The sequence below is a fragment of the Eretmochelys imbricata genome, chromosome 21 (assembly GCF_965152235.1).
Source record: "Eretmochelys imbricata isolate rEreImb1 chromosome 21, rEreImb1.hap1, whole genome shotgun sequence".
Lineage (NCBI taxonomy): Eukaryota > Metazoa > Chordata > Testudines > Cheloniidae > Eretmochelys > Eretmochelys imbricata.
Genome location: NC_135592.1, coordinates 10935485 through 10948198, shown reverse-complemented (window position 1 = coordinate 10948198; position 12714 = coordinate 10935485). Strand labels below are relative to the sequence as shown.

The 12714-nt window shown below is 40.5% G+C and overlaps 1 protein-coding gene across 1 annotated transcript; it reads right to left on the bottom strand.

Moving 5' to 3' along the window:
* Positions 1-1673: 1673 nt before the first annotated feature.
* SNRPC (small nuclear ribonucleoprotein polypeptide C) lies at positions 1674-10633 on the bottom strand. Its single transcript, XM_077839356.1, has 6 exons — positions 10501-10633; positions 8832-8874; positions 7437-7545; positions 5274-5363; positions 4484-4588; positions 1674-2030 (listed from the first exon to the last, which is right to left on the bottom strand). The coding sequence occupies exons 1-6, from the start codon at positions 10506-10508 to the stop codon at positions 1906-1908; spliced, it is 480 nt and encodes a 159-aa protein (XP_077695482.1). The 5' UTR covers positions 10509-10633; the 3' UTR covers positions 1674-1905.
* Positions 10634-12714: the final 2081 nt, after the last annotated feature.

Below are 12714 nucleotides of genomic sequence, written 5' to 3'. Positions count from 1 at the left end.
ACTGCCTCCAGTTCTGGTGTCCACATTTTAAAACAGATGCTGAAAAACAGGAGACTGTGCAGAAGAGAGCTACAAACGTTATTTGAGGGCTAAAGAAAATGTCTGACAGCGAAAGACTTTAACTTACCAAAAAGATTGAAAGGTGACTTGATTCAAGCATATAAGTACTTTCATAGGGAGAAAATAGCAAATACTAAAGGGCTCTTTAATCTAATGGAGAAAGACATAAGTACCACTGTCTGGAAGCTGAAGCCAAACAACTTCAAATTAGAAATTAGGCACAATTTTTTTTTAAAACGGTAATGGTGACAAATCATTCAACAACCTACCAAGGCCAGTGGTGGATTCTCCATTTCTTGGAGTCGTCAAGTCAAGACTGGATATCTTTCTGAAAAATCTGCTTTCACCAAATAAAGAACATAAGTTATTGGGCTCAAAACTGGGTGCACAGTAATGGCCTGTGACATACAGGTCAGATTATGAATTAATGATGCCTTCTGGCCTTAAACTTAAGAAACGACTGCATACTTTGCCGAAGATAGATCCTTCAGGATAAGAAGTGCCATAGAACGATTAACAATTGAACATCGATAATACTTAACACCCCACAAAGCCCAGCAGATACTTCATGAGCAAATTCAGTGCTAAGAGGCTTGTGTTTCTCAAAACATCACAAGAGTGATTTTTAGATCGCTTTGATTCTCAAAATTTCAATGTTTCAACCCTACTCTTGGAACAACAAGCTCAGTGTTTAAAAATTGGCTCCTTTTCTCAGCTACACAGCACACTCAAAAGGGATAGACGCTGAGTTTGTCCATACCTGTTTGAGCAAAGGACTATGGCTATGACTATAGCATCCCATACGCCCTTATATTGCCTTGTCGTCCCCCGCCAGCACCACCACATTAGACACAGCAAGTACACTTCCGGAGACTCTGAACACAGAAATAATTTTCTTCCTGATATTAGAGCCAAAATATACAGAGCTACTCTGCTTGTATGTGGTGTGAAATTGCCTTGGTGCAATGCAGACGTAGAACTCCAATAAAGCATGGCACTTCCAAAAGCAAGACCCCATTCTTACAGTTAAGTGGCCCTGGGTCTGGTGCAACACAACTTTTTTTTAATTTGAAAAGTTAAACTAGAGCTGACAACAGTTGCTAGTTTGACAGCACTGTCGACTTAAACACTGTCTATTAACATTATAGGTACAGCACAAGCAAGGGCAAGTATTCCCCTACACACGAGAGCTACTTTACTGTAATAAATAACAGTCGAGCAGTGTATCCCTGGGGCTATAGCAGCCAATTGCTACAGTTTCCCTCTGAGGAAGGGCCAGCACATTTTATGAAATAAGTCATATTTGGCAGCAGCACAGAGATACCACTGCAGTCCTTTCAGACATATTTTTAAAAACAAACCTGCATTTATAGTTTTATAAAAGTGTTTCATACTGCAGGAAACGCATCACAGCATATCAAAACTTGGGGAAAAAACCTATCAAAAGGGGATACAGGGATGTTGCAATGGAAGTCTCTGAGAAGAAAGCACAAAAGACAAATGTAGCAGAAGGCTATAGATGAAAAGGGGGTAGTGGAGGATTTCCATATCCAGTTCCTCATTCTACTGGAGACTGCAAAACACACACAGGGAAGCACATCCAACTCTCTGTATCTAAACCAGCATCAACATTTTATTGTTACATTTCAAAAGCAAATGGGGCAAAAAACAGTTACAAGGCATCAGCCCAGTGCACCCTAGATCAGACCTTCTGCAGTCTGAAGGGGCAGCACGTCTTGTCATCACACCGTTTTGATATAAAATCCTGGAGATGCAGCACCATGATGTTGTGGTGAAGAAGAACATAAAATAGAAACAAAGAAAAGGGTAGCTCTACTTCTATCTTTATCTTTCTGGACGGGTCATCCCTGGCCTCGTTGGCACCATCATGGGCCTGGAGGGCGGTCTCATCATTGGAGGGCCTGGCATCATCGGCATGTGTCCTCCCATGGGTGGCCTCATCCCAGGAGCTACAACACAGCAGAAAAATAGAAAGCAGCAGAACAGGCCGATTAGGCACCAGTTCAAAACAGTTTGAAAGAGGCTGAACTTAGTCACTCCGCTGAGAAATATCTATTTTCTAATTGTAGAAAGAATAAAACCATTGATCTGCAAGTCTGCTGGATACAGGGAATACGTTTTCCTGAGAGAGTGTCTAGTGATTATAGGACTGGGAGCCAGGACTCTAGGGTTATGTTTCTAATTTTGATATAATAGTTTATCCACCTATAAGATAATGATAACTTAATTACTTTACAGAAAGGTCAGGAGATTAATGTTTAGAAAGTGCTTTGAGATCCTCTGCTGGAATGTGCAATAGAATGGCCAAATAACTTACTTCTCATCTCTTTGCATGACAGCATTATCAGAAAGGAAAGCTTAAATCATTGCAAACACCAGATCTTCTGAGAACACTTGAATAATTGATTCAACATGATTTGCCATTTACACCTCTCACAAGGACAAGCATTGTACTGCCTGCCAGCCGGTTAGTCTGAGATGTCAAGTCCACTCTTTATGCCCCTTATTGAGCTCCTAATTGGTTAATGCTTCTCTACTACTGACAAGAGCATCACAAAGGACACTGCACCACTGCTGATGTGTAGTTTTATTCCTTGGATACGACTGTAGAAATACTCACTGAATCCAGACATGCTGTATGACAAGCCTTCCTGTGGCAATATCATCAGTACAGGGATGGAACATAATGTCCTTTTGATTTTTCCTTTACCAATTTCTTTAATAACTCTAGTAAAACACTTAATATTTGTGGGTTTACATTCCTTGGCAACACCCCAAAAGATTTCAAATTCTACAAAACTTCACATAATACGCTGCAATCTCCACCTATCACTAAAATATATCTACCCCAGTGCAGACACTACTTAACGGTGCATGCAATTTAACACTACACAAATTTAGCATATTAAATTAAGGGCTGTCAATTAATCTCAGTTAACTCAAGTGATTAACTCAAAACAAAGTAACTCAAGTAAAAAAATTAATCGTGATTAATTGCAGTTTTCATCACACTGGTAAGCAGTAATAGAATACAAACTTTAATTAGTTATAAATATTTTTGGATGTTTTTCTACATTTTCAAATATATTGATTTCAATTACAACACAATAAAAAGTGTACAGTGCTCACTTTATATTGTTATTTTTATTACAAATATTTGCACTAAAGAAAGAAAAAATAGTATGCGCTGCATTAAAAAATACAAGTACTGTAGTGCAATCTCTTTATCATGAAAACGCAACTTACAAATGTAGAATTTTTTCCACATTAACTGCACTCAAAGACAAAAGAATGTAAAACTTTAGAGCCTTCAAGTCCACTCAGTCCTAATTCTTCTTCAGCCAAATGCTAAGGACAAACAAGTTTGCTTACATTTACTGGAGATAATGCTGCCAGCTACTTATTTACTATGTCACCTGAAAGTGAGAACAGGCATTCACATGGTACTGTTGTCGTGGGCATTGCAAGGTATATTTAAGTCCCAGATAAGCTAAATGTTTGTATGCACCTTCATGCTTTGACTTGTCAATTGCACTACTTTTTGTTTGCTTACTCTGTTTTTTTTTTACAGTGCAAATATTTGTAAAAAAAATAATATAAGTGAGAGCTCTACACTTTATATGTGTTGTAATTGAATTCAAAATATTTCAAAAAATAGAAAAATATTTTAATTTACTATAAATTTAATTGGTATTCTATTATTAACAGTGTGATTTAAACAGCGATTAATCTCGATTAATTATTTTTTAATCTGGTGATTTTTTTTTTAATTGTTTTGACAGCCCTATTAACAATACTGTTTAAAATACTTTAAAGAACTGGAACAAAAAGGTTATGGGGTACCAGGTAAACTGTATCCAGTATTTACTGCAGGGAAAAATTAGGGAGATAATGAAATTATCAGCCAAAATTTAACCTCAACACAAGGATTATCAGATACTCTTGTCACTAATGCCACTTTAATAACCAAAAGCTAAGGACATCAGTTTTACCACTCATCTGAAAGACAGCTTTCTCTAATACCACGCAGAGGCCAGTGGATCAGTACGGACTCTGAGCGCAAAGGATCACCTACTGAAACACCACCACAACCTGAAGACTTTGGCCATTTCCCCATCCAACTACTGACCTAGCTCAACTGTTTAGCAAGAGCTGATTAGATTTAATCCTGAAGTTAAAGTGCCCACAAGCTAGTGTGTGTCAATAAATTTAACATCCAAGTACTCCAATGGCTTACAGAGAATATTTTCTATTGACTACCATTTACAGACATTCACTTTGCTGTGAATCAAGATATTAACAAACAACTGGAAACATCTCAGTCAACCTGCTAATCTAGCCCTGCAGTACTCAATTATAAAGAAAAACTAGAAATCAGGTATTTCTGCAGGCTGAAACTTACCAGGACCAACTGGCATCATTCCTGGAGGAGGTGGGCCCATCATTGGCATCATTGGAGGTCCACCCATATGGGGAGCTGGCATCATACCAGGTCGTGGAGGACCAGCTGAAAGAACATGTATAAAAACTGTTCACACACATCTACATGAATTATTGTGTCATGCTAGCCAAAGTGACGTGGAATCCTACTTAACTTGTAAACTGCTGAAGATAGTCACTTTGTATCTTGTACATTCTCTTACAATAGTGTACAAACATCCCTTTTCAATTTTAGTTCACTTTTCAGCAACCAAGAAATTAGTCAATCACCTGCTGCTGCACATCTAATAAAAAGGACCAAATCTCCCCTGCAACAGGGATAAGATCTTTAGCTAATAAGGAGCCATTTCCCAAATGGAATGCAGAGTATTTTAAATAGTTTCTCTGCTGCTTCAAGAATATGAGTGGTGTAAGTGGCTTCATTAGAGATACAGTAAAAAAGCTAGCAAGCAAATGAAGGAACAGTTATTTTACAAGCAATTTTATGTAACACCACTATGCAAAACGTTAGAATGAAACTGCTAAGAAACCTTAAGATTATTCAAAGCTATTAGAGGACTCACAAAGAGCTGCTTTACATTTTCATCATCAGGCTCAGGGAACATTCTGAGTTCACAAATGACTTTGTAATGTTTTAAATCAGAGGACAATTCCAGCGAAGTCCTAGTGAATAAGAAAGTGAGCAGTAGCCAACAAATACGTATAATGCTAGCATGCTACTCAGAACATAAGAACTCAACATTCATACTTACGCATATTGGGAGGAGGGGGGATCATGGCTCCCGCAGGAGGTGGAGCAGAAAAAGGAGTAGGTGGGATTTTGCCTTGTTGAAATGCAGCCGCTACATTAGGAAATAAGGGGAAACCGTGATTAATTTGTCAGTAGGACTATTATACCATTCTTACAGTATGAGTTCCCCTCCCACCTCAACTCTTTCCCAAAATCTAATGATTTCCATCATGCTGAAATCACACATGGTCAGAGATGCCTGAAAGCTGCAGTACTGGCTGGACTCTTCAACATGTCCCAGCCTCAATACTACTTCTACTGAGGTGGAAGTACACACTGCATGCCTTTTGCCTTCTTAAAAGGATTTATGGTGAACAGTGAGATGACAACATTTATGGATACCAGTGATGTAAGTTAGCGAAGACTAGAGCAGACTACGAGGAACTTCACATTGTTAACTGAATGAGAAGTGGGATAGCACATGAAATTCCATGCTGACAAATGCAAAGTAATTAACACAGGAAAAAGAAAAGGAGTACTTGTGGCACCTTAGAGACTAACCAATTTATTTGAGCATGAGCTTACAGGAAAGAAAACATCACTCATACACACCACTGGATTCTAAATTAACTTCAAATGGTCAGGGGAAAAACACAGGCATCACTACATGAACACCTCTGGCCAACGTGTAGCGATGGTCAAAAATATCAGACAAAGGGCTACAACGGATATAAAGAATAGAACAGACAATACTGACAGTATTATGCCTCTTAAAATCAATTATAAACACCCACTTGGAATATTGTGTTCAGTTCTAGTGACCTTCTCTCAAAATGGATATAGCCGAAAGAGATTGTTCAGAAATAGGCAATGAAAGGCATAGAAAGACTTCCATATGAGAGAAGACTGAAGAGACTGAGATTGTTTAGAGAGGAGACAAAGGAGAAGAACATAACAGACATAGCAAAATAATTAATGGTATTGAGAAGTGAAATTTAGCAGTTGTATTTACTCCCAAAATACAAGAACAAACAGGACCTTCAGCGAACATCAATAGCAACATATTTAAAACTAATAAAAGGAAACACTTTTTTTTAATCCCAGTGTATAATTAGCCCATGGAACTCATTGCCATTCAGTACATAAATGAGGCCAAGAGACCGGTATGATTCAAAAGCGAGATTCGACAGTTACATAAGTAACTTTTACAGTTAAATTAGATAAGACAAAACACAGGAATATAAACCCTTATGTTTAAGAACACAAGCTAACCACTAACTACATAAAATGCTCAAAACCTTTAACTCCTGTTGAAATTACTGGGAGTAGAGGGTGCTAGGCAACTTGCAGAACTAAGTCTTTAGAAAGGCAACAACCATGGGGAACCATCAAATCCACATGAAAGATGAACCAAATAAATCCCTTCTATCCTAGGGGTTGTGCATGCTTATAGTTCTGCAGCGGCACCACAGTAGTGATTCGTGAAAATGCTACCTACGTTGATGGGAGAGCTTCTTCGGCCAGCATAGGTACTCCACCACATCAAGAAGCAGTAGCTATGTTGATGGGAGAAGCCTTCCCATCAACATAGCACTGTCTACACCAGTGTTAAGTCAATATAACTATGTTGCTGATGGGTGTGGATTTTCCACACCGCTGAGCTATGTAGTTATACTGATATAAGTTGGTAGCAGAAACCAAGCCCAAGAGAAAGGGAAGAGTAAATTCAGGTATAGGAACAGTGTCTTGGCTCTCCCACAATAGGAGGGAGCTCAGAAGATGTCCTTCAGATCTGTGGCAAAAAGACTATTAGAAGTTGCTGATATAGGAATCTGTTTCACAATAAGGGCTTGGGACATGGTAATTTAGGATAATATGCCATTAGCTTTCAAAAGGGATCTCCAATGAAGTAGATGGAGAGTTATGCTTAAAAACCTGAGCTGAAGATGACCCTTAAAACTAAGGGCCTACCAATGTAGCCACCCCTCATGTGAAACCCCATCAATTGTAAGCGAAGCTCCATCCATGGAGTAGCTACGTAACAAAGTTCTATATTACTTTCCTGTTCAGACCCACAAGTCAGGACCTTCAGTATTAGAATTTACTTCTATCCAATGCAACAGGACAGAAGCAGGAGGGAACCTTTTAAGTGAAATGATCTAGATTATGGGGTGAATTTTCTTACTTGTTTTATCAATCAGGCTCTGAGCTTGTTCTTCCATCCATTTCTGATAGTAATCTTTCACATTCTCTTTGTGTTTCCGACCACTGCAGTGGGTCTTTCTCACAGATGGCTGCAAAACGAAGAGATGCTGTTGTCCATGCACTGAGCATACACAAGCCAAAGATCTACCTTAAGTTTACATAAAACTACCACAACTTGCAGTCAAGAAACACACACATAGGTTGAGTGGCATACACCAGTGGTTCTCAACCTTTCCGGACTACTGTACCCCTTTGAGGAGTCTCATTTGTCTTGTATACCTCACTTAAAACCACTTGCTTACAAAATCAGACATAAAAATACAAAAAAGCGTCACAGCACACTATCAGGGCTCGGGGCTTCAGCAGGAGCATGACTGAAGCCCCAAGGCCCGGCAGGTGCGCCCTGACTCTCAAACTTCTGAAGACTGTCATATGTGGCTCAGAGGGTCAGTAAGTTTGGCCACCCTGGTATAGTATATAACGCAGCATAAACAAGTCATTGTCTGCATGAAATTTTAGCTTGTACTGACTTCACTAGTGCTTTTTTTGTTGTTAAATGAGACAAATATCTAGAAGAGTTGATGTATCCCATGAAAGACCTCTGCGTACTCCTGGTTGAGCACCACTGGCATATATAGTCCGATGACCGATACAGTCCAATATCTGTGTTTGGAAGCTAAAGATCTCTACATCTAGTTTAAATGTTTATAAGTTTGTTTCCTATGATGTGAACAATGTAGTCGTCCTCAATATGCTCATTGTGACACCAACTGGATATAAACTTGCATGACACTAGCAAATCTGTAAGAACCCATGAATCATTATATGAGAGGTACAGCTTATATGGAAACATAAATTTTCCATAAAACTTAACATTTAATATTTTGAGGTGGTTTCATTTTGGTACGGAAATATTCTTTTCAAGCCTGGTAACGTCATTTTAATAGAAGGCAAAATGTTTGACTTATCGTTCAGTTCCAAAATAAAAGTTAGAGTAAATCTATTGTTTCTGAGAGGGAAAGATAAATGTTCAAACTTATTTTTTATGTTGCTGTTGGATGAATGTTGACAGACATTTGACAAGGTAATAGCTTTCCACAGGTCAATGCAGTCACACCACATCATATTGGGCCAGCTCACCTCTCCTCATCGATAGTCTTCCTGTTAAATAATCAAACCTGCTAAAATTGTACCATTCAGTCTCAAAGATAACAGTGCCTTTACCCTCCAAGCTACAATGTTATGTTTACGAAAATCTCTCAGATATATTATCCCTAAAGTAAATATATATTCATGTAACAATGTACCCAGTACTATCTTTTCAAATCAAAAACCCACACTTGAAAGGTATGAAAGCAAAGAGTTTGGCACTTACAGAGTCATGGGTGAGGTATGTGTCACAATAGTCACAATAAAACCTGGAGAAAAGGAAAAAACGGTTTTAGAAGCTGGGGGAATTACTTATGTCCAATACTTCAGATCCATACAAGATTAAAAAATACACATTTTCAGTTAGAAACAGTTACTTCTAGAAGTCAAACAATAGTCATTTACTTTGACAGGAAAAAAATTGAACCTTTTAGTTTTATCCTTGCTTAATCCAAATATATTTCTGTCTCATAAATCTAAAAAGTTCATTGGGGCCTCAATCCCACAAGAAGAGCTGTATGGGCAGACCCTTCTGCTCATAGAATCATAGGACTTGAAGGGACCTTGAGAGGTCATCTACTCCAGTCCCTTCCACACATGGCAGGACTAAGTATTATCTAGACCATTCCTGACAGGTATTTGTCTAAACTGCTCTTAAATATTTCTAATGATGGAGATTCCACAACCTCCCGAGGCAATTTATTCCAGTGCTTAACCATCCTGACAGTTAGGAATGTTTTCCTAATGTCCAACCTAAACCTCCTTTGCAGCAATTTAAGCCCATTGCTTCTTGTCCTATCCTTAGAGGTTAAGCAGAACAATTCTTCTCCCTCCTCCTAATAACAGCCTTTTATGTACTTGAAAATGGTTATGTTCCCTCTCAGTCTTCTCTTTTCCAGATTAACAAACCCAGTATTTTCAATCTTCCCTCATAGGTTATGTTTTCTAGACCTTTTATCTTTTTGTTGCTCTTCTCTGGACTTTCTCCAATTTGTCCACATCTTTCTTGAAATGTGGCACCCAGAACTGGACACAATACTCCAGCTGAGGCCTAATCAGCACAGAGTAGAAAGGAAGAATTATGTCTCATGTCTTGCTTACAATATTCCTCCTACTACATCCCAAAATGTTGTTTGCTTTTTTTGTGACAGCGTTACACTGTTGACTCATATTTATCTTGTGGTCCACTATGACACCAAGACCCCTTTCCGCAGTACTCCTGCCTAGGCAGTCATTGCCCATTTTGTATGTGTGCAACTGATTGTTCCTTCCTAAGTGGATTACTTTGCATTTGTCCTTATTGAATTTCATCCTATTGACTTGAGACCATTTCTCCAGTTTGCCCAGATCATTTTGAATTTCAATCCTAGCCTCCAAAGCGCTTGCAACCCCTCCCAGCTCGGTATCGTCCACACACCGTGTAAGTGTACTCCCTATGCCACCATCCCAATCATTGATGAAGACAGTGAACAGAAGCGGCCCCCGCACTGACCCCTGCGGGACCCCCCCTTGTTATGCCCTCCCAGCATGCAGCAGTCCACCGGCGTCCCGGGCACCCTTTTTCAGGACCGGGGCTGTAACTAGTTTGCTTTGGGCCGTTCTGCCCTCCTCCCGCCTCCGCCTCAACCACCCCCCTCCCTCGCTGCCCCCTGTCCCAGAGACCCCCCCCACCCGCCCCTCCATCACTGAGAAGCCAACGCCCCCCCCCCCAACAGCCACAGCCCCTCCCCGCCTCCCGCCGCTCCGGGCCCCGCCGTCACATCCCTGCTCCCCCAGGCGGCCCCCGCAGGCCCTGGCGCCTGGGCTGCAGCAGACCCGGGGCTTGAGGGAGCGGGGGGGGGGTCCCCAGCCGCCTCCCCACCGTCCCGCGGGGGCCCCGGCCCAGCCCCACTCACTTGGGCATGTTGCTCCGGGTCCCAGGCGCCGTTAGCAGGAAGTGAGACAATCAGGACGCGACTGCTTCCCACCTCCTGAGCGCTTCGGTTTGAACCGCCCTCGGCATCCGTAGTAGTACCTGCGGCGCTCTACGACTGTCTCAACGGGCGCGGGCGCATTGCCGGCCGGGACTTGTAGTTTCCCCCGTCCCCGTCCCCGGCTCCTATGGTGGCTCGCGAGGGTCAAACGCGATCAACACTTCAACACATTGCCCCAATGCTACACTGTCCCTTCAAATTTCCGCCTCTCTTGAGCTCCCCCATGCTGCTCCCTCTATATCAGTGTCTCTCAACCTTTCCCGATGACTGTACCCCTTTCAGGAGTCCAATTTGTCTTGTGTACCCCCAGTTTCACCTCACTTAACAACTACTTGCTTACAAAATACAAGTGTCACAACCACTAATAATGAAAAATGGCTGACTTTTTCATTTTTACTATATAATTATAAAATAGATCCACTGGAATATAAATATTGCACTTATTTCAGTGTATAGTATACAGAGCGGTATAAACAAGTCACTGTCTGTATGAAATTTTAGTTTGTGTTGCCTTCACTAGTGCTTTTTAGCCTGTTGTAAAATTAGGCAAATATCTGGATGATTTGATGTACCCTCTGGAAGATCTCTGCATAGCCACAGGGGTACACAAACCCCGGTTGAGAACCAGTGCTTTAAAGATTAATCTTTACATTTCACACCTCCTAATTTGGCCTCAATCAGCTTTGTCATCAGATAGACTATTAGAACATTAAATAATATAGTTGAAAGAATGCATCCCTGGCGTCCTTCTGATTCTACTGAAAACCAGTCCGTAATACAATTGTTGACCCTCACACAGCTAAATGCACTGTGGTGCAGTTCGACACACTAAATCCTCAGGCACCCCAGACTGATATAGCATTATCTACAGTGCTGACTGATGTACTGATTCAAAAGTGGCTGTAAAGTCTACAAACACAAAGTTAACTTCATTTTGTCTCTCTAGTTGTTTTTCAGTAACATTCAGCAGAGCATACATCACCACAAGTACTCCTTCTCTTTTTGCGAATACAGACTAACATGGCTGCTACTCTGAAACATAGCTTGGATTGTAGATTGACCTGTGAAGACACCACATTGGTTATACAGGTTGTCTCTTATATTGAGATTGAGACAGTATTTCGGTTGCTTGAGTAGTCTGATCATTAACACCTTCCCTGGGACTGGCAAGCAGCATTATGCCCTTATAGTTTGAGCAAGGCGATCACTCTTCTTTATTTAAATATGGGATGGCACATCCCCTTTTCCAATCTTTTGGAATGTGACGGCTTTCCCAAATTTTAAGACATCTCTATAAAGCCAATGAACTAAATCCAAGCCGCCACTCTTTAGCAGTCTGATGAAATATTGTCAAAAGTAGGTTTTTTATCACTTTAGAGACTAACCAATTTATTTGAGCATAAACTTTCGTGAGCTACATGCATCCAATACACATGCATCCGATGAAGTGAGCTGTAGCTCACGAAAGCTTATGCTCAAATAAATTGGTTAGTCTCTAAGGTGCCACAAGTCCTCCTTTTCTTTTTGCGAATACAGACTAACACGGCTGTTACTCTGAAACCTTTTATCATTTTGTAACTGTTTGACCACAAGCATCACATCTTCTAACGTGATGGCCTGTTTTCTGATGGATGCTTTTTTGGATTAACTTGTAATTTACATTTTGGCTGGATCTGTTCATTAATTCACAACAATGCTCAGAGCAACACTTAGGTTGTGCATCAATATCCTGGCAGCATTCTCCATTTTTGTCCTTAACTTGTGGAAATTATTCAGCCCAAATGGGAGTTATATCACACATTACAAGAGCACGTGTTATCTTAGTAGATCGTTCCTGTTCACAATATTAGTTCTACTGTCTTGTGCACATGCACATAAAAATAGATGAGGTAGGAGAGATGGCCCCTTCATTTCTTTATTACACAGTTAAGTGATTTACATCCCTGCGCTTTAAAACATGACAGAATGTATGAGATTGGATGACTCCGGTACTTGTTCACAGGCTACATAGCCATTCATCTCTACAGCCTTGGTCTTGCAATCAGACGTACGCAGATGGACCCTTGTGCCCACATGGTGCCCACTGAAGTCAATGTTGTATTCAAGGGTTTGCTGGCACTGATCATATTGCAGGAT

Excerpts from the sequence above, each read along its gene's own strand:
- SNRPC (XM_077839356.1), bottom strand. Across the intron at positions 7,546-8,831 it reads CATACCTCACCCATGACTCT|CCATCTGTGAGAAAGACCCA; the intron begins GTAAGTGCCAAA and ends TTCGTTTTGCAG. Across the intron at positions 2,031-4,483 it reads AATGATGCCAGTTGGTCCTG|CTCCTGGGATGAGGCCACCC; the intron begins GTAAGTTTCAGC and ends GCTGTGTTGTAG.